Source organism: Triticum urartu, chromosome 6A (assembly GCF_056163025.1).
Source record: "Triticum urartu cultivar PI428250 chromosome 6A, HENAU_Tu73, whole genome shotgun sequence".
NCBI lineage: Eukaryota > Viridiplantae > Streptophyta > Magnoliopsida > Poales > Poaceae > Triticum > Triticum urartu.
This window is the reverse complement of record NC_141878.1, coordinates 426682738-426705027: the sequence shown is the minus strand read 5'-3', so window position 1 is coordinate 426705027 and position 22290 is coordinate 426682738. Positions and strand designations below refer to the sequence as shown.

Genomic DNA, 22290 nt, shown 5'->3' with positions numbered 1-22290 from the left:
CCATAAACATTCAACTTGTTCTAGCCCACTGGCGATTTAGTCTACTAACCTGATGGTGTTCCAAAGGTCTGAGTCGTGTCCTTGTTCTGCTTCCTCTTGTGTCCAAACCCATTAACGTATGTGATCACCATCTTCCCTTGTCCAATCGCGCAAGAGGGAGTCAATGTAGCTGCATAGGAAAAGTTTGGAAGCTTCCGCTGGTGGCGGTTGCTTGTGGTGTGTGATCTTGTTTCTCACATGCCATATCCTCCAAAGCGTCATCGTCGAGGGGAGGCGCCCGTGTTCATCGTTGTTGGACATAAGTTGGACTGCCAATCCACCCCTTTATCGACCACCTCTTCGATAACCGGCTCCGATGTATAGAGAGGGCCTCACCGTTTGAAAGGGAACCATAGGCCGTTTGAAAGGGAACCATAGAAACGATGGAACCCACTATTTTTTAGTATTATTAGAATGAATTTGTTATTTCGCATAGAAATAACTGAACGGAGTGGAATAAAAAATCATAGCTAGAAAGGTTACTATAGCCAACGAATTTGTTGCAAGTTTTCAAGCAAGAACATGTACCTTCCAAGGAGCAGGGCACCCCCACACTGTCTTCTAGACGGCGTGGTTGACGTATGGTGCCTTGCTCATGGCGCACATAGTTGTGCGGGCTTGCTCGTCGAGAGCGAGACAGTAGGATGACCACACACTAGCGATGTCGCGCAGGTCAGGTGCCTAGGCAAGGGCGTCGTCAAGGCGTGGGGTGGAAGGGGGACACCTCGATCTTTAAGATCTTCATGATGTCCATGGCCATGAAGTGACATCCATGGCCATGAAGGGAGACACTTATTTTCGGATGAAGGGACTATGTTTGTAATCATTTGGTTAATGTATTGGCTGAGGCTACGTGAGTCACTTGAATGAAGGCACTCCACGCTAACTGTGTATTGACTTTGATGGAGAAGCCTCTCGTCTACGGTAAGCACAAGGGAACAAGATTCGATGGCAAAGTCAATGTGCGATTCAAACCTTATCTTTTCCTTTTCACTACAGTTTTGACGTCTGGTTTATCCTATGATTTAACCTTTTGATCACTCTAGGCAACACAGTACACCTTGGACGATGACTTATCTGCCTGCTTCATCGGCAACAGCCATGATAACGAGGATGTATTTATTTATTTTTTTGAAAGGAATGTTGTGTGGCTCTTTATTAAGCAGATGGGACTGTTACATCGCTAATTACAGTAGGCATTATAAAATTCGGAGGATCATCATCCCAGCAAAAGCTAGAGTTTGACAAAAGCATGCCTAGCTATAATGTGAGCCACCTTATTAGCATCCCTTGAGCAGTGTTTGAGAGAAACATGATCCAGCCGGTGCGTAATCGCAAAGCACTCAGCCATAATTGCCGTCTATGGGCTCGGAACTTCTGTCATACCTTTCCAGAGCTGGACAAGTTCCAGAGAATCAGATTCGACGGTAACCAGGGAGTAGCCCAACTGTTCAACAAGGACCAACCCTTTTAACAGAGCCATTGCCTCCGCTGAAGCTGGACTCAACACATTGGCAATTCCCTCACCCCCTCCAGCCACAGCTTCTCCCCTATCATTGCGGACAACAGCACCCATTGCACCCGAACCATTGTCAAAGAAGCCATGATAACGAGGATGTTTGTGACCTTTGAAGGATCTGTTTACCAAGTACAGGCACGGTCCGTCAGTGTTCTACTCACTGCAAGACTGTCGTACAAAACCGCCACTCTTCCATACAGTGGCTTCTACGTGCTAGATGAGCAGCTCAGATTAGTTTAGTTAGAAATTAGAACCTTATTTTGTACTCCCTCTGTACAAATATAAGATGTTCTAACTTTTTTGTGAATTAGATGCATATAGACATATTTTAAGTGTGTTTGTCCACTCGTGTATGTAGACTATATTGCAATATCCAAGACATCTTATATTTGTGAACAGAGGGAGAATCTTCTTAGTGGATTTTGTATAGCTAACTTGTGGTGTGAGGCGACAGCGGAACTGCTTAGGTAAGATCATTACGGAGAGGTAGAACCATGATTTTACGCTAGTGCAACTTTTTAACCTTGTGATGCCATTAAGAACAGTAGCGAACAACTGATCACTAAGATTCAGAATACCAAATACAATTGCAAATCAGCACGATGCCGCAAGATAAAACAGGCTTACATTGCCCAAATGTATATATAGTATAGTATGATATGCTTCACAAAAGGGAAATCATACAAACTACTAGCCTATAGTTGTAATACAAAGGAGCGACGCAGTGCAAAGGTCAGATACAATAATCTCCAGTAAGTGTTTTGTCTTGTCTTCCGATGTAAAAGTGTAGAAGATGCTAAAACAGGTGGCACGACGCCTCCTTCAGATACAGACGAGCTTTGCTTGCTACGGCTACAGCGGCACAACCTAGGAGTATTGTTCCACAATCACCTGCACACGTACTTTATTCAAATCCACATGTTTTCCAACCAAGTTGATCACAGTAACTCAATTAGTGGTTCAGTTGATGTAGAAAAATAGCAGATCATTGAGCCCATGGAAGTTGCATGCCATCAATCCTAGCTAATTTCCCATAGAGCACGCTTTTATTAAACAAATATTTATTATGAGCAAACTAGAGGACTAAAATTAATTGCTCGTTTTTTGCCGAATACGGAGAACCCGCTCAGATTAATTTCATAGAGAAATGTTGGTTCAGCGTTTAATCGCTGATGTTTGATCCCATCTTTCCTGAAACATGCACTTTTTACTTCCTAGAGATCATCAAAATATAGAAACTTGGAGAGTTCAGATTGAAGTTCCGGAAACAGTAAAACACCCAAATGGTGTGAGTACTTCTGTAAAAAAATGGCTTTTGAGCCCTACTATCGGTCCTACCTCACAAATAATATGAACAAGTCTTCATCTGTTATTGCTCCAAGCTCCATTCTTCTCTCCAAAGCAGTCAGGCCCCCGCCATCTTTAATTGTTGTTCTTGCACCCCTGTGAAAAAGGGAGCCCAATTAAAACAAAATTACTGAAACAAAATGGACTCAGAATTTATCATTTTCATGGTCTCCAAAGGCAAATGAGAGGATGTTGACAGGACATCATAGTAATAATAAGAAAAAACAAAATAGAATGTGTTCTGCATACTGCTTCCACAATTTGTACTAGTCTGTTGAAATTTATCATATGTGATCTGGAACAGACACCAATTAAAACCACACAAGCAAGTGAAACCACTATACACATCACTGTCGCCTGATCTACTGGAGGCAGAGCGCTATGGTGGCCACTATATTGGTGTGATTGACCATATTGTTGACTGAAGATGGCATATGAAGTCTTTCAACTAAAATGATAAAAACTTTCATGGTTGCTTTTTTACAGTGATCGGTGAACCTGGACACAGGATGATAGAAACTTCAATGATTCCAAGTATTCCCTCTGTAAACTAATACAAGACGTTTTAGATCACTATTTTAGTGATCTAAAATGTCTTATACTCCCTCCGTCCCAAAGTAAGTGTCCCAACTTTGTACTAAAGTTGAGACAGTTATTTTGGGACAAAGGGAGTACTAGTTTACGGAGGTAGTATCTTACAAGACACCAGTCACATTTGTTTTAAATATTTAGTTAAAATGATAAAATCTAGCAAACACGTTCTCAAAATCCCCAAAAGAAGTATCATATCTGCGTCTAAATTTCTCAATGCCTAGTTATTATGGTGAATGAAATGAAAAAGACAACCAATCTTTTTTGAGAGAGAAAAGTACGGTCTTCTTGTAAAGAAATCAGTGTACTTCAATGCTGAAACATTATGTATTCAAGTGGAAACATGGAGCTCTTGGCATGAGCAATCATTACATGTCCAAGCACTGAAAATATATTGGAATATAATTAACAGATGACTATACAGCAGGAATGCAACCTTACCTCTTCAGTAGATGCTTGGTAAGAGCATCATTACTCTTTTGGACACAATGGTGCAATGGTGTCCGTCCATGGAAATCCCGCTTATTAATATCCGCGCCCATAAGTAGCAGAAGCTCCACTAGTACAGGATGACCATGTTGACATGCCAAGTGCAATAAGGAGCAGCCTTGCAGACAACCTTCCGGTCTCCCGGAATCCTCTATTTTCTCACAAGAGGCTGGATCAAATAATTTCCTGTCTGTTACTGGTAGAACATGATTAACGTCGTTGTTCAACTCATCGTATGTCATGTTAGGGCTTGCATCAGCCAACACAAGAATGCGATACACTGCTCTCACATCATTTGTCCTTATAGCTTCCAGTACACCAATGGTAATTTGATTGGCGTCTTTGGCAATAAGAAGTTTGTCCACGTACTGCACAGATCATTTATGAGAAAGAATTATGGAATAACGTACAGAAGTTGATCGGTAGAATAGTGAAAACTGCTGGAGGAACAGCAGTATAGTCAATATCATAATTCATACATGAAGCTAAATATTATTAATCCCCAAAAGTCCAAAGTATCTGCAGGGAAATGACAGCATTACTTCATTGGATACAGACTCAACATGAAAGCTTGAAGTTTCTAGTCAGCCATTACATTAATTGTGATGTAATTTGTCGATTTCAACTCAAATATTATAGTCAAACAGCCATTTTGTGGATACTAATTCCAGAAATCTTATGCTAGCACATCAGGCTGCCAGGCTCCTCTAACAATATATTGGATGATTGGCTCACTAAAGCCCAGAAGTTTTACAAACTAAAATAACCGACACTACAGCAGAATAACCACTAGTACAATGTTCATAAACACAGAAAGATTGCCTTTTGGAAACTTCAATCAGCAAATGCCCGACTCGCCATATATTAGCTACTGAGTGTTAGAGTTATATTTATGGTGGCCTTTGGCCTTTTGCATTCTGGCCTTTGGCCTCCTGATAATACCAAGTTGCATATTTCCCTAACATGGTATTAGAGCTCTAGGTATTTTTTCGCACGCGCAACTCGTGCTTCTGATCCATCTCACGCTCGCTGTTGCTCTCGGCGTCGCTCATCCTTCCCTGTGATCCGTCTCGATCCAGTTGCCACTCCCGATCTGCCCCGATTCCTTCTGATCTTGGCTGCTGGACTACTCCCTTCGATCGGCTGCTCCTCTCCCGTGAAGACTTGCTGCGGCCGCGTCAGGATTTGGCCGTCCGTCCTGCAGATCTTCGCCCAACCGCCAGATTCCGTGCGCCAGCCGCCGGATCCCTGTTTCCCTGCTGACCCACGCGCGCTCCTCTGTGCCGCCCACCCCGTTGCACCGGCCGCCGTGCTGATCTGCCGCTGCTAACTCCGCCGTTGGCGGCCCAACTTCCCGATCTCCTCAACCTGCAGCTGCCCTTCCGGCCGTGCCCGATCTCTGCCCGCTGCCTTGTTCGCTGGCCGCGCCCGACCTCTGCCCTGCTCCGCCCGCTGCATCGTGCGAGTGGACGTGCGGCCTCTGCCCTGCTCTGCCTGCTGCATCGTGCGCGTGATCGTGCGTTCTTTTTTGAGCCTGCTTGTGCTGCTCTGTTCGGCTGGGCTCAGTTCACGTGGGCTGAGCTGCTTGGTCTAATTGCCTTCTCCCACAAAATAAAAAAATATGTCGTTGCCATCCGGTGTTCCCTATGTTGATCCCGTCTCGCACACGCGCCGTCTCCCGGTCCTTGGTGCTCGTCCACATGTGACGTTGTCCCCTCCGGCTTTTTCAGCAAGGTGTGGTGGGCTCTCTACGTCGACTCCTCCCATGGCTTCCGCGCGCGGCGGTGACCGCTCTACATCGACTCCTCCCGCGGCTTCCGCGCGTGGCGGTGACCACTCTATGTTGACTCTTCCAGCGGCTTCCACGCGCGGGGGTGATCGCTCTACGCGGACACCTCCCGCGGCTTCCGCGCACGGCGGTGACCGCTCTACACCGACTCCTCCCGCGGATTCCACACGCAGCGGTGATCGCTCTATGTCGACTCCCCCAGTGGCTTCCACATGTGGCTCTATGTCGACTTGCTACTCTCGGTCGACTCTACACGCCACTTCCACGGGTGGTGGCGACTGCTCACCATCAGCAGGTGTTTCTACCTCGACCTCCTCTGTTGTGTCCTTATCTGCGCGTGAGATTGCGCAGCTGCGACGCCTGCTTGCTGCTTGGGATTCTTCACCGACAGGTTCTGCAGTTCCCGTGACCAACTCTTCTGGCATTGAGAAACCACCTTCTACTTATTCATGTTCTTACGGCTGATGGCACTCCCCTCCCTGTAGCTAGTCGATGCACTCTTAGCACTTCTTCATTTCATGTTCCCTCTGTCGCTCATGTTCCTCGACTTACCATGCAGCTCATATCTAGAGGTCAGATTGTTGACTCTAGTTGTAGGGTCACTCTCGACTTTGATCCGTGTTCTGTACAGGATCGTCGCACAGGCGCTCTGCTTGGTGCTGGCCCTCAACGCCCTGATGGTCTCTGGGAGCTTGATTGGCTTCGTCTTCCCTCCCCTCCACTGCCACCGGCGCCAGTGTCGCAGCCCCTGTTGCTGCATCTACTAGTTCTTTTCAACAGTGGCATCATCGTCTTGGCCATCTGTGTGGTTCTCGTCTCTCGTCTTTGGTTCATCGCGGTGTTCTGGGGTCTGTCTCCGGTAACGCTTTGTTGGATTGTCTAGGTTGTAGGCTTGGTAAGCAGATTCAGCTACCCTATCCTCACAGTGAGTCGGTGTCCAAGCGCCCTTTTGATCTCATTAACTCCGATGTTTGGGGTCCGGCTCCCTTCGCTTCGAAAGGGGGTCATCGCTACTATATTATCTTTATAAATGATTTTTCTTGGTACACTTGGATTTATTTCATGTCATCTCGTAGTGAGGTCTTATCTATATACAAAAAATTTGCTGCCATGGTTCATACACAGCTTTTCGCTCCTATTCATGTTTTTCGCGCAGATTCAGCTCGTGAGTATATCTCCCATGCACTGCGAGATTTCCTTGCTGAGCAGGGTACTCTTACTCAGTTCTCTTTCCCTGGTGCTCATACTCAAAATGGTGTGGCTGAGCGCAAGCATCGTCACCTTCTTGAGACGGTGCGTGCAATGATGATCGCCGCCTCTTCCGCCTCACTTCTGGGCTGAGGCTATTACCACTTCCACCTATCTCATCCATATTCAGCCATCTGCTGCTCTACATGGTGGTATTCCTCTCGAGCGTCTTTCTGGTCGTTCTCCTGATTATTCGGCGCTTCATTTGTTTGGTTGGGTTTGCTATGCTTTGCTTGCCCCTCATGAACGCACCAAACTGACCGCTCGGTCTATTGAGTGTGTCTTTCTTGGATATAGTGATGAGCATAAGGGCTATCGGTGTTGGGATCCTATCGGTCGTCGAATGCTTATTTCCTGGGATGTGGCCTTTGATGAGTCTCGTCCATGGTTTTTGAGTCGCTGTATAGTCGCCGACTAATCGCCAAGTCGTTTTCCAAAAATCAGGACGACTCGCGACTATACAGCGACTTTCGTCGACTATACGCCGAGCCGCAGGGCTCGCGGCAACTCGCCAAGTCGCGACTCAAAAACCTTGGTCTCGTCCCTTCTACCCGCGTCCATCCTCTCCTACCTTTTCCACGGAGGACATCTCTTTTCTTACTCCTCGCCCATTATTCCTACTCCTCGTCCCGCTGTTGCAGATCGGACGCCATCCTCTTCTATGGGTTCTTCTTCGCCCTCCTCGCATGACTCTCCACCTTCATCATCGACACCTTTCACTTCTCCACCTTCATCACTGATACCTTCCACTTCTCCACCTTCATCACTGATACATTCCCCGTCTCCACCTCCAGTGGTTCCACCTCTTCCCTCCTTTCCTTTTCATTATACTCGTCGTCCACGTGTTGTGGGTGAGTCTATTTCTGGTGCGTCTTCCTCCTCTCAGTCGACTTATGGTCTTCGCTCTTGGCCTTGTCCCCCCCCCCCTAACCGATATTCTCCTTCTCACTATGGTCTTTCGACCGTCCTTGAGCCGACTTCTTATCGAGATGTTGTCGTTCATCCTGAATGGCAGCTTGCGATGGCAGAGGAGATTGCCGCCCTTGAGCGCACTGGCACGTGGGATCTGGTTTCTCTTCCTCCCCGTGTTCGTCCCATCACTTGTAAGTGGGTCTATAAGATTAAGACTCGCTCTGATGGTTCTCTTTAGCGTTATAAAGCTCATCTTGTGGCTCGTGGTTTTCAGCAGGAGCATGGTCGTGATTACGATTAGATTTTTGCTCCTGTGACCCATATGACCACTGTTCGCACACTTCTCGCCGTGGCCTCTCTTCGCCATTGGTCTGTCTCAGCTTGATGTGAAGAATGCCTTTCTAAATGGTGAGTTGCGTGAGGAAGTTTATATGCAACCACCACCTGGGTATTCAGTTCTTGATGGCATGGTTTGTCGTCTTCGTCGCTCTCTCTATGGCCTTAAGCAAGCCCCCCTGCTTGGTTTGAGCGCTTCGCCTCTGTGGTGACTGCCGCTGGTTTTTCGCCCAGTGTTCATGATCCAGCGTTGTTTGTCCACCCTTCTCCTCGTGGTAGGACTCTTCTTCTATATGTTGATGACATGATCATCACTGGTGATGACTCTGAGTACATTGCCTTTGTCAAGGCACGTCTTAGTGAGCAGTTTCGTATGTCGGATCTTGGTCCTTTTTGCTACTTTCTTGGGATTGAGGTTTCTTCTACCTCTGATGGCTTCTTTATTTCCCAAGAAAAGTATATCCAAGATCTTCTCACTCATGCGGCTCTTAGTGATGAGCGCACCGCTGATACTCCTATGGAGCTCAATGTTCACCTTCGTGCTTCTGATGGTGAGCCCTTGTCTGATCTGACACGTTATCGTCATCTTGTTGGGAGTCTTGTCTATCTCGCTGTCACTCGTCCGGATATCTCCTATCCTGCCCATAGAATAGTCAGTTTGTTTCTGCTCCCACTTTGGTTCACTATAGTCATCTTCTTTGTGTTCTACGATATCTTCGTGGCACGATCTCTCATCGTCTCTTCTTTCCCAGTTCTAGCTCGCTACAGCTCCAAGCCTATTCGGATGCTACATGGGCTAGTGATCCCTCGGATCGCCGTTCACTATCTGCTTACTATGTTTTTCTTGGTGGTTCTCTCATTGCCTGGAAGACAAAGAAACAGACTACAGTTTTCCGTTTGAGTGCAGAGGCTGAGTTGCGAGCTATGGCTTGACGGCAGAGGTGACTTGGTTACGATGGTCGCTTGAGGATTTTAGTGTTTCTGTTACTACACCTACTACCCTCTTGTCAGACAGTACAGGTGCTATCAGTATTGCGCAGGATCCTGTGAAGCATGAGCTTACCAAGCATTATTGGGGTTGATGCTTTCTTTGTGCGCGCTGTTGTTCAGGATCATTATTGCTCTTCAGTATGTGCCTTCCGAATTGCAGTTGGCGGACTTATTCACGAAGGCCCAGAATAGAGTGCAACATGGTTTTTACCTCTCCAAACTCAGTGTTGTGGATCCACCATGAGTTTGAGGGGGGGTGTTAAGAGTTATATTTATGGTGGCCTTTGGCCTTTTGCATTCTGGCCTTTGGCCTCCCACTTGTACATGTATATATGATGGCTTTAGCCTCCTGATAATACCAAGTTGCATATTTTCCTAACACTGAGAACGTGCTACTAGGCTTAGTCGCACAGACAGCACAGAAGAGCTTACCTTTGATTGTATGAACCTTTCCTTTATTGAGAATGCATCAGTAGGTTTAGGCTTTTCCATGAACAGGATAGCGCTATTTGACTCATCCATTCTGCATGGAATTAAATAATATTACACAATAAGTCACTGTCGAGAAATTAATTAGATAGGAGACAAGAGCAAAGTTTGCCCCGTATGTGGTAGTCCATTTGAAATCTCTAAAAAGACAAATATTTAGGAACGGAGGGAGTACTAAATACTCGTAGTGTCATTATGGAAGTTAATTGCGCTGCTACGGGAGTTAATTGCTCATGCATTGCTAAGAAGCTTATTTTTAAGGCCCCTCTTCAAGCCTCTTTACTTGCTTGGCTAGACTCCCTTCAATAAGTGTGGCCATTTTGGGATTGTAATCTAGTGTACATATGGGCTAATTGCTCATGTAACCCTGTTAATATGTCTCCCTTTATTTATAAAAAATATACATAGGAGTTACTCTACTGTTTTACTGTAGAAAACGTTTTATTTTTACTGCATGAATTGTTTAAACGGTTGTATCATCATAGTACCTAGTCTTTTGCAATTGAAAAATATATCAAAATATACATAAATGTTATCAACCATGATACATCTGTGTACTATATATAATGTATAATAATTGTGGCAATTAAGTTCTTGGCAACGTAAGGTAGTCTCTGAGGGTGAAGACCGCCACCAACTCCGATCTTTATAAGAGTATAAATATATGGTCAATGCGGTATCAAATTGAAAGATTATCTTCTGGCTACTTGGTAGAAGATAAGAATAATAAAGTCAATAAGACTAGACTCAAACCCACAGATGAGGACCCGAAGTAATATCATTGCCCTAGTAAATAAGTATTATTAGCATTAGCATTTACAAAGTAGAAAGCACCTTCGCTTCCACTATCCCCATCTTATCCCTCCTCCACACACACACCCAGATCTGGTTGGTGGCCACACCACGCCTGCTTCGCAAAGCACCAGCATCTCTGGAACTCTACCCCACTGTTGGCCTCGATCAACAAGAACACAACTGATCCCTCAAATCAATGGCTTTTCGCTCACCCAATGAGAGGGAGATGGCATATCAGAGTGTGTAGTGGAGTATTGACGGAGTATCAGCAAGTATCTTTTCTTTGCCAAAAGAAAACTATTCCTATAACTATGTTTTCGAAAAGAATTATTCCAATACTTCTCTATACATATCAGGGTGTATCAGTACTGGATACGTATCAGGAAGCTGACACTGCGACTCCCCAACATATCAGGGTAACCTAGCTAATTCATTGAGCACCCTGTCACATAATGAATTTCAGTACACACTGAAAATTGATTGGAAATTCAATCCTAAGTTCACTCTATAAATAAACGAATTCCAGACTTCCAGAGAGCTCAAATAATTGTAAACGGTACATGTATAAGTACAAACAATCTGTACAGGTACACATGATCCGTTTAGCCCAAATTTGTTAACAGTCATCTCCCATAGCTTATCGATGTTTAGAAGAGGGAGTAGCTAGGACGAGAAATGTTTAAAACTTGAGTAGAAGAACTAGTTAACACGATACGTATATTGCTTGAACATACCCTTGATCTTCTTTTGGAAGCAAAGCTTCCCAAATGGAATTATTGTAATCATTTCCAAGTGCACGAAACAAATCAATAATTACTGGCTCCCATATTTTCACATCCAATCTCAAGGATCGAACCTACATCAAATAAGAACATCAGCTGCACTGTTGAAATAGTGACCTTGATATGGTATAATGTCTAAATCAAAAGACTATTAAAACCCTATATATCACAAGCCCGCAAAATATCATATACAGCAAAGATTGGCGTATTCACATAGTTATGAACATCTTATACTCATTAACAAATACTCCCTCTGTTCCACATTACTTGAAGTTCTAGTTTTGTCCTAAGTCAAACTATATTAAGTTTGACCGAGTATACAGAAATATATGCTAATATCTACAATATATAATATACATGGTATGAAAACATATTCCTAAGTCGGAGTTGGACTAAGTGGTAAGTACAATTCATTATTACGTCAGTACCAGCAAAGGGAAATATAATAGCTACATGTATTACAACAAGGTATGTGAACCTTTTCTGGCAAAGACATGGCAGTTTCAGAATTCGAAATTGGACTGCAACTGCGGGAAGGTAATGTCGATTGAGAAGACAGATCAATCGAGGAAAAAAGGACAGATCTTCTGGTGAACCAAAAGAATCTAGATCCTTCAGTTCATAAAGATACTTTGACAGGATACCAAGTACTAACATTGCAGAAAAAGGCAGCCCATAGTTCGCATTGAGTTCTGTCAACCATCTTCAATAGTGATCGGCGGCAGTGGACAGTATTACGCTGCTATTTTACAGCTTTACGCTAGTGCTATCACTAAGTTAATAGCTCCAATCATTTCAAGTACAAAATCTTTCTGGGGATGACAGGGCCAACCCAATGTATACTGATCAAGTTGTAACGTAAATAAGGTGCCAAAAAAAGTAAATGTGCTAAAAATAAAGATTGGATATTGCACCTTTGAAATATGGACTCCAAGATTCCTGTGAGCCCCTGAGCACTCGATGCAAATAAGAATACCCAAGTTTAGAGATGCCCAATCAGGATCTGGAGAACGACATTCTGCACAACTGTCGTTTCCAGGGATATTCCTGAGATGGTTTATTGCATCACTGTGTGCTTCTGAACTTTTGCTCTCTTCAAGAGATGCAGCAGAATCAAGAGAACTTGCAGAACCATGACTTTCTGCTGCTAGATTCCCATATGGCGGCTGAAATAAGATGAAATCAGGATAAAATCAGTATAGTACTAACTTGAAGATAGCGAACTACATAAAACCACTACACTTGGGATAGCCTTCAAACATAACCACCACTTTTGGAACCAGGAGCCGATGCGATGCCAGCAATGCATGGGAACCCCACAGATGGCTAAAATGAGACCAGGAGTCGATGTGATGTCAGTCATGCACAGGAGCAAGGCTACAACTGTTGAATCACTAAACTGAAAGAGAGAGATTGTGTATGGGAATCGTCCTAATACACACCAGAGAAGGAGATCATGGTGTGGATGCCACGGTCAGAGTTTGGAACGAGAAGGCAAATTCCAACGATGGAGACAGGCTTCAAATTTGGCTGATGTCACTTCCTCTTGGTTTTGTGGTGGAGCTCCTGTGTTATGTGGAGTGGCTCAGCATGGCCGGAATGCCAGTGATGATGGCGCTCACTCAAGAGAGGGCAGAGGCTCAGAAGCGGGATGGAGAAGAGGCTGGGAAGAAGATGAGAGCTAACAAGTTGGCCCCACATCCACCTCAACATAGCGTTTTCGTAAGCTAAGCCACGTCAGCTCTTACATGCAGGCCCAGCATGCCGGATTTGCTCTCGAAACCACTGAACCCGATCATCAGTGTAAGTTTTCACTTCCTGCCCCAGAAGTAGTGCTTTTAGCAAATTTTCCCAAAAGTGGTGGTTATGTTTGAAGGCTGCCCCACATGTGGTGGTTTTATGTAATATATACTCACTTGAAGAGGAACTGTTTTTCGCATGTATGCAATTGCACTAAAATGGAGCCAATCTTAAGGCAGGTCAAGCACTAGTAAAATGATTATGAAAAGCAAATGCTGCAATAAGATATCTGAAGTTTGCTACCAAACAGTAAGCAGGTTTTTTAGATAGATTTTGATACAGCTAACCAAGTGTTTCTGTAGAATGCAACAAAAGAAAAGACCGGAGCAAACCTGATGCGAAAATGGTGAATTCAGCAGTGATGCAATAACTCCTGTTATTTTTTCGATCCAGTCCTTTTGGTCAGCCTCTGTCTCCGCCTGCCATCAACAAAGCGAAAATTGGATCTCAGGAAACATATGGCATCACTTCTCGAAAAATGAATATCATAAGTTCATAACAATGTGTTTTTCTTCTGACATCTCAAAACACTGTTTTTCTTCAAACCCTAAAATTTGTGCTATATACAGAACGCTCAACGTTTAAGGGGTAACAGTTACAATTACCTGTAAAGTGTATGCCTTCATGGGAGTGATTACTCTGAAGCAAAATCTTAAATCATTTTCTTCAGCATCCATCTTAATTGTTGAAGTTCTGAGATTAATTGTACGACATGAAAGAGAATCATCCCCCTGAGATGAAGCTTTTGGATTTAAGAATCTGAAGCGACTAAATACACCAGTCGGTTCAGCAGTTTGCTGTGATGCCACTCCTTGCTTCCAAAGAACAAAACAAGGTAAGTATACAATAAATAACAAATAACAGCTGCTTATGGTGAATTATATAACACATTTACGGCATAACTTCTCAAACGCCGCACTTAAACAATCTATCATATCCCCACTCTAATCACCAATTGCGCAGAAACTTTGTAGAGCACAAATTACACTGTAGTGACATAGCCCTTAGAAAATTAATCCACTTTTTTTTAGCCAAAAGACAGTGGGGAAGATCCCCGCTGTAACTCATTTTTAAAATTAATCCACTTGATGGGGAAAATGTGCATCAGTCTGATACCTTCCACACAGAGAATGATTAATCACCAACCTTCCACACAGAGAATGATTAATCACCAAACATAAACAATACTAGATCATATTCTAATTGAAAGAGGAAAATGGCACAGTAAGTAAGAGTCATAAAAACCATGATCAAGGATTAGATACTAGAAAACATAATGTTTATCACAAATATAGCTGATTTACAACGAAAAAATCAATTATAACTATGAATAAGACGAAACATATATTTCTACAAAACATAAGTTTACCAACTCACGCAAGCAAAAGGTGAGAGCTCAGGATACTTAGTGTGCCAAGTTTTAAATAGACAGCCATGATCAAATTGCTAACCATACCGATTGTTTATTTCCCTTGTTCCCGTAGTAGTACAGAGTCCCATGGCTGTCAAGAACAAAATACCTCCTCTTCCATTCTCCTCGTAGATTTTCAGAACGCTTAAAGAGATAACCTTGTTTAATTATTTCAACCTGGTAAAAGAAAAATATTCAGGAAAAGCAACAGACTCCAGAAAATAATTACGAATGGAAAATATAATGAACATGTAGCTGATTTAATTATAATAAGAGGATAAAAGAAGAGTAGAGTACTAGATTTTGAGCCAAACAGTCATTATGTGGGGAACAGGTGCCTAAACAAATCAAGCACCAGTAGAAAAAAAAAAGTTCATCGGCACTAGGCATGTGTATTATCTCTGGGCTAAATGTTCTCTCCAAACCATTATGTGGGGAAGCAATGCAGCATCCATATAATTTCTAGTATTTTAGCCTATTATTTATGATTCTTTACTCGACAATGGATAATTAACTACCTGGCCATTGGCAGTTGACTGCATTAAGGCTTCAATCTTTTTATAGGATTGAAGACCAACAACATGTATGCCATCACCACTCGTAGATGTGTTTACATTACTAGCCATTCTCAAGTTTGCTATTTCTTCTTGAGTTCTGAACTCTTGAATTCTCTTTGCAAGTTTATCTTGCTCATTCATAGCCATTTCTTTTGATTGCTGCGCATATGTTAGAACCTGCATTAAGACATTGCAGTTAGCAAATTCATCGATAAGTTATGGTCAACGCATTCCTGGTTATCATAATTATCAGTTAAAACCAATATGCCAAAGGAGTGATTATTAAACCTGGTGAATGAATGGTTCCATTTGGCTCAGTAGCTCGAATCCCTAGAACAAAGAAAAAAAAATCAAGGTCTCAACCAACAATACAACAAAGATCGCTTAAACTGTCGAGAGTATCCATGCCTGCTTAAAATATCTTAGATGGGCATCCATCACCGCGCTTATTGATTCCAAGAACTCGTACTTCTTCTTTGCTTCAATGTTTGCAAGGGCATGAACCTGAATTCCTTACATTGCAGGAGAATCATTGGCATGGTTACATAATATACATAACAATGCTATATGAAGAAAAAATGGTGATACATACTAAGTTAAAGCGGGATCTCTCGAAAGCTGACTTGCCATTGTGTAGATCCTGTAAAACGGGATTAGGAAGGTAGCGTGCACACTAAATTACATCCACTACGGAAAAGTTGTCACAGTTTACCTCCTCAAGTCCGGTCACTACTTCTGCTCTAGTCCCTTTCCGCACTGACACAAATTTTTCACGGGCCTGAGAAGCAAGATAGCAATAGGAAGAAATATTAAAAAATATATTCAAACCACATGGTATTCAGAAAAAGGTCAGATAATTCATTTATTCATGGTGCACCACAGGGCAACATGAAGAAATAAACAACAAAAATAGATAATGACATACTCCCTCCGATCTGAATTAATGGACGCATCCTCTATACAACATTGTATAGAGGTTGCGTCAATTAATTCGGATCGGAGGTATTAGTAGAAGTTAAGACATTACCTGATCATAGCTCATTGTAGCCCTATCCAAACGCTGTCGACAATCCTATATATTGGGCCAAATGTTAGCGCAATAGTAACAAACCAATGTGTTAAAATTCTCCACATCGAAATCAAGACAGTAGGCCAAGTGTAGTTAAGAGAACATCAATTATAAGTGTGGAATTAATTTTAAGACCATCTCAGTTTACTTAATTAAGTTTGAGCCCAACAAGCATAAAACTTGTTAAGACATGTGTGTGTGTGTGTGTGTGTGTGGGGGGGGGGGGGGGGGGGGGGTGGGGGGGGTCACCTTTGCATCATGCAGATCCTCGTTAATGAATTGCGTCAAACGTTCACTAAGCATATGCTCGACCTGTTTGAAGGGACAGACTGATTAGAATGTTATAGTCACTTGTAATGATATTTTACTAGGAAAAAAGAACAGAGCGCCATACATCATGACCAAATGAAATGTAACAACTTTCCAGGAATCCATACATAAAGATTTTGTGATACGCAAATGAAGACCTCGTTACATAACACATAAATATCCTCTTTCAACACATGATTCAGGTTCTGGATATATGCTGGTGCAGTCAAGCTAAGTAAATCAAAATGTTTTCCTTTCTTAACAGTTTTTTCCAGCTCAAAGACCACTTTGGCATTTCCTTCCAATCAGTTCTGTTCCTTGCAATATAAGGATGTACAAGCCTTCACAAATTGGGGTATGCATGGCTCATAATTGCATTTTTGTGGTTTTGCAAATTCCCACCTTTATGTTAAAAGTGTAACATTTGACCACCTCTACTTTCAATCTGCCCCACATGTAGTGAAACTTACCACTAATCCAATTTGTAGGTGGTAAAATATACTGAGTATGCTACAGTCTAAACATTGAAGCTACAGTTGTCAAATTGCCATGGTTCCAAACTGCAGGTTTGAATCTGAAAACAGAAGAAGGAAAGCACAGGTACTGCTGATGCAAATGCTATAAATTGAAATGGTACAGATCATGCCATTACTCGCAAGGGATAAATTCAAGGCGTGCAACCTCAAAACTCAAAGGACAGTCCCAGTTCTAGAAGCTCCCACACCAGGTGGGGTCTGGGGATGGATTATACGAGGCAAGCCTTACCCCTGCACAGTGCAATGCAGAGAGGCTGCGTCGAACCCAGGACCTCTTGGCACACTACTGCGCCAGGCCTGTCCTTCAAACTCAAAACTTAGCAATGTTCAAAAAGAAAACTCAAAACTTAGCAAGAAAGATATTATTTTCTACTAAATTATTCTCACAGGTGAAGTAAACTACCAAGAAAGGTTGAGGCCAATGGTACATGATAGGTAGTACCTGGGAACGAAGGAGCTCCTTGTACGTTCCAAGCTCCCTAAAAGCAGTAGTGAACTTGGACATTACAGGCCCTGCAACATAATAAGGAATTTGAAAGTTCAGGTTTCTCCCAAATTTAAACGGCTACATGGAATCATATTTTACTGAAGAAACTTGTATAATCTAGTTCCAGTAAGATGGCATGGTGCAAATCATGTCGACTGTTGCAAAGAACTGTGGTCTATTAAGTAAATGTGGGAACATGAAGAACCAAGATTTAACAAAAATTACGGGGCACAAGATATTCAAATGAGAAGGATAATGGCTTCAGTAAGTATAGATGAGGAACCAGGACAAAAGTAAGCAAAAGAAACATCAGAGATTTTTGTGAAATAACCTCCAATGGCAACGCTAACAGGGTCATCTCGACCAGCACCAAAAGCTTCTAGGGCGTCAGCAAATAATAGATCTCCTGCATATCCTTCATCAAGAGATCCCCTGAAACTAAGGATATTAGCCAAACTATAACAAGCTTGAACATCAACCATAAGGTTTATTATTGTTTTAGTCCATAAAATTACAAAAGTACATAGTTACATGCAATATAATAGTAAAAATGGTTAGAAGCAGTAAGGAAAGGAGCATGTAAAATTATCCTTCACAGGCATCCATAGAATATATGCTATAGACATCCAAATTAATATTGGACCATAACACAATAATACAGGACCAAATTAATAATTTGCTTTCATCTAAAAACGTTTACAACTAGCTTTAGCATTCCAGTGAGGTTGTATGCCTTACGGAGGATTCATATGTTATGGATGCAGGGACTGGTTTAAGAATTAAGTACAGATAGGATATTATAGGGTTAGAAAAGAGATGACTTCAATTAAAAATTTACAGATGCATATAAGCTTTCTTGGGAGATGGAGTTTGAGTCTTAAGGATCTAGTCAGCCATCATATATATAAAGGACTAGCGTATGACCTTTTGGGGCATGCAATGAAACAGTCTCGAAAGGTTACTTGCTAGCCCTTTATATATAAGAAGACTAATATGATCCATGAAACTCTAACTCTGTCTCTAATTTCCTAACAAAGCACCTCTCTATCTTTATATTCCTAACTGAATGTATCGCCTTCCTATTTTTATTTTCTTCTTTCCTAATATAATCCCTGCCTTGATTGTGTATGCCGGCCGTAGGGCCTTGATCCACGCACATAACATGGTTTGTTATGTGAACCTTGGTTAACATTAGGATTAATATCATGCAGAGGTGGCATGGCTTCAACATTGAACGAAATAACTCGTTTTGTGGTTCCTTTTACAGGGAGTAGTGATTTCAATAGTTTCTCTATTACACAACATAAATCAGCACCACATCTAATCTAAGGCCACAGAAACTAAATATTTACTTGCCTTCAAATAGACTTAGGTAGTGAAAAGAGTTAATGTATTACATGAAATAAATAATATATGAGAAACCCATATAGTACTATGTATCTATAGCATCCGCAACGATGTGCATGCTGCCAGGTTGCTTTACGTTTCCACAACAAATCTTTACAGCTAAGGAACAGGGGTTAGGAGAAAAATATACATGAATTTTTTGCATCCTTTATGAAGGTTTGAACACCGCTGTTTCAGTTCATCGGTAAGTTGTTCCAAAGAATTGACCTGTGGATCAATTGAAATAAGTCAGAAACAACTTAAATGCATGTATAAGTTCAATTACAGTTTAAACTGGAAAGAAAGGTCCGTTGGCCAAAAAAGAGAGAGAAGTTGAAGGGAAATTTCATGCTCCATCTTGTGAAATTATTGAGACCAGTGTCCAAACAGTCATGTGTCAAGATCACTACTATTTCAGCGAAATGATCATTATGCCCGAATACCAGCCATCTAGAGAATAATCTTTGGATTTCTTTCATTGCTAAATTACAACAGAATTCAATCTTGAGTAAGGTTAGTCACGGAATACATATAAAATCCAAAAAACTGCAACCGAGGATCTTCTCATTTACAGATGAAGCCTATATGTCAGTTCAATATGTCAAAATTTCAATTTGCCATGCTGGTCCAACAAGGTGTTCCAATAATTCACAGAGCACCAATGTCGCTGCAAGGGCACAGTGCACATTTTTCCCTCCTCCTTTACCCCAAGGCTCATTTTGGAGCCCCTTGGACGAAGGGGGTTGACGTGGAAAAGATGGTAATTTCGTGTGGGCAGGCAGCTAGTCCCTGTATGAGTTAGCAGCCATGTCAATGCCTATTTGTCCCACCACGTCAATATGCGCCATTGATGACCCAATTTTATGTGTAACAGGACTAGTGTATTATACTGAAAGTATGGGATCAAAATGGGGCCTAGGCCATACATAACAAGGACCAAATACTGCCTACACAAACTGAAAACTGTAATGAGCACCAAACGACTTTTTGCGGTTTTAAACGATTAAATGACACCAAAACAGCATACACTATATTATAAGACGACTGTGCTTTGTATTGTTGCAAAAGTAAGTGAGTTACGCATTATTGTCTTATAGTGGTATTTTTATGCCTTTAGGTGCAGTGGCTTTTTGTTTATCAAATAGTAGTAGTTATATAGTGCACATTTTATCAACATTTCCAATGTAACTTTTAAGCAACAGAATAACATTTACTCTTTATAAAACAGTAACAGTGCTATATTTTGGATATGCTCAAATAATTTACTTGTTTTAGCACTAACAGCAAATAACATAATTTAAAAGGTGAAATAAATCATTGTAATTAAAAAGGTGGCTCAATAACATTTCAGACGCATAATTGCAAATCAACAAGAGGCATTGGCGACAAAACTAGCAAATTTCACGGACTGAATGGCCGGATTCAGAATTTGGCCAGCAAGCTTCCCAATTCACTGAATCCACAAGTGACAAGTTCGTCCTTACGTGGTCTAACCATTGTGTTCCAAGTGTGCGGCAAGCAGCAAAAATGATCTAAACACAAGAAGGCACCACTGCAACCGGAAAAGCCTCAGCCGTCAGCCCTCCAACTAATCACTATCTGGCACCAAAAAAGCCAAAAGGTAACAGGAATGCAGAGACCTACCCGGTAAGCAGACACAATGTGAGCCACTCATGCGGCCAGATTAGCACCAACCTACTCGATTCGCCCAATACAATCCAACACGGAATTTTATCGAGAAAAACTCCAACCACTCAAAGAGCTCTCGCATTTCCAATCAAAACCGACCGACAACCAGGAAAGCACACGATCAAGTCGAGATCTCGCGACACAAAACGGTGCCGAATCCCCAAATTCGCCTCGGCTCTGTCATTACAACCATCAAAACCCTAAATACAGCTCAAAACCCACCATGCGCCTGATGCGAGCCCGCCAAGAACGCCAAGCAAAAACGCAGAACAAACCGGAGATCTCTTCAATCCACGGGATCCCAAATATGCTAACCCGGAGGGACCCCGATGATCGTGTACGCCTCGCGGGCAGGGAGAGAAGGGAAGCACCTGCTTGCGGAACATGGGGGAGTCCTCGAGCTTGGTGAAGGCCGCCATGTCTGTCCTCGAGCGGGGGCGAGGCTGCTCTCTGGAAGCTCCGGGAGATCTGGGCGTGGGCGGGAGGTGGAAGAGGAGTGCGGTCGGGCAGTTGCTGTCTCTCTGTCGCGTGGAGCTGTTCTCTTTCGTGGGTCGGTGAAGGAGGCCACTCAGGGCTCCGTCCGTTCCGTCGCCACCGGGTTTGCATGCGTTCGGCTGATTTTTGGGCCTAACTAGCAACTGATTCAGATGGTTGATGGGCTTTCAGGTTGGTTAGTGGGCTGGGCCGAATTTGTTGGTAGTGCATCAGATTAGAATGCTCGCCGAGCCTTCGGGCGAAATCACTAATTAAGAAGTACTTGTTGCAAAAAACACTCCACTTTTCCAGATCACGACAAGTGGCGCATATGCAGCGCGCCACTTATCGCAACCTGATAGTTTTCTTTTTTCATAGATATATTTATTCAAAATGTTTTATCTTTTAAACCGTGCGTCCAAATCTCGAACCGTTTTCATCATTGGATTTCTCGCGTCAAGATCTTCAAAACTAGATCCCATGTTCATAGATTTTGACGAACTTTTTTTTCATGAAGACAAACGAACGAAAAAACTGGGCGAAAAACCGAACCAGAAGCATGGTTTTTTTTCCTTTTCGAAAGAGGCATGCACGTGCCTCTCGCGAAATCACACCCGTGCCTCTCATGGAAGCAAAACTGTGACTCTCGTGGAAGGAAAAAAAAATAGAAAACGTGTTTTTTTTCGTTTTCAAGAGACACAGCCGTGACTCTTGCGAAAGCACACCCGTGCCTCTCGCAGAAGCAAAACTGTGACTCGCGAAAAAAACAGAAAACGCGTATTTTTTCCCTTTCTGAGAGGCACGGCCATGACTCTTGCGAAAGCACAACCGTGGCTCTCACGGAAGCAGAACCGTGACTCTCGCGAAAGGAAAAAAACATAAAATGTGTTTTTTTCCTTCTGAGAGGCACGGACGTGACTCTCGCGAAAGCAAAATCGTGACTCTCGCGGAAGCAAAAACGTGACTCTCGCGAAAAAAAAATTAGAAAACGCATTTTTTTCATTTCCGAAAGGCACGGCCGTGACTCTCGCTAAAGCACAACCGTGTCTCTCACGAAAGAAAAAAAAAAGAAAACGCATATTTTTCGCGCAAAAAAATTGATCGAAATGCTAAGGAAGACCGGGAGAAAACCAAAATGTCAAAAAAAAAGAAAAAAGTTTAAAAAGCCGAAAACGCGTGCAAAAAAAAACAAAAATCGAAGAGAGCGTTCAGACCACGACACGTGGCGAATGACTGTGAATGCGTC

The 22290-nt window shown here is 42.7% G+C and overlaps 1 protein-coding gene across 2 annotated transcripts; it reads right to left on the bottom strand.

Moving 5' to 3' along the window:
• Positions 1-2168: 2168 nt before the first annotated feature.
• Positions 2169-21155, bottom strand: LOC125513780 (ADP-ribosylation factor GTPase-activating protein AGD2). 2 transcript variants are annotated; one of them, XM_048678970.2, is made up of 20 exons: positions 20942-21155; positions 19033-19109; positions 17827-17927; positions 17451-17521; positions 16413-16475; positions 16122-16166; positions 15807-15872; positions 15687-15734; positions 15503-15598; positions 15383-15424; positions 15056-15271; positions 14583-14714; positions 13732-13941; positions 13459-13545; positions 12241-12492; positions 11279-11400; positions 9693-9783; positions 3938-4353; positions 2897-3001; positions 2169-2449 (listed from the first exon to the last, which is right to left on the bottom strand). In XM_048678970.2, the coding sequence occupies exons 1-20, from the start codon at positions 20987-20989 to the stop codon at positions 2446-2448; spliced, it is 2292 nt and encodes a 763-aa protein (XP_048534927.2). In that variant the 5' UTR covers positions 20990-21155; the 3' UTR covers positions 2169-2445. The 2 variants fall into 2 exon arrangements, with proteins under 2 accessions (XP_048534927.2, XP_048534928.2); XM_048678971.2 differs by lacking the exon at positions 2169-2449 and having other exon boundaries at positions 2893-3001.
• Positions 21156-22290: the final 1135 nt, after the last annotated feature.

Bases quoted from the DNA above. Each gene is read 5' to 3' on its own strand.
- LOC125513780 (XM_048678970.2), bottom strand. From the start codon at position 20,989: ATGGCGGCCTTCACCAAGCTCGAGGACTCCCCCATGTTCCGCAAGCAG. The intron at 17,522-17,826 runs GTTATTTCACAA...ATTATGTTGCAG, and splicing joins TGTTAGCGTTGCCATTGGAG to GGCCTGTAATGTCCAAGTTC. The intron at 13,942-14,582 runs GTATGGTTAGCA...GTTCTTTGGAAG, and splicing joins ACAAGGGAAATAAACAATCG to CAAGGAGTGGCATCACAGCA.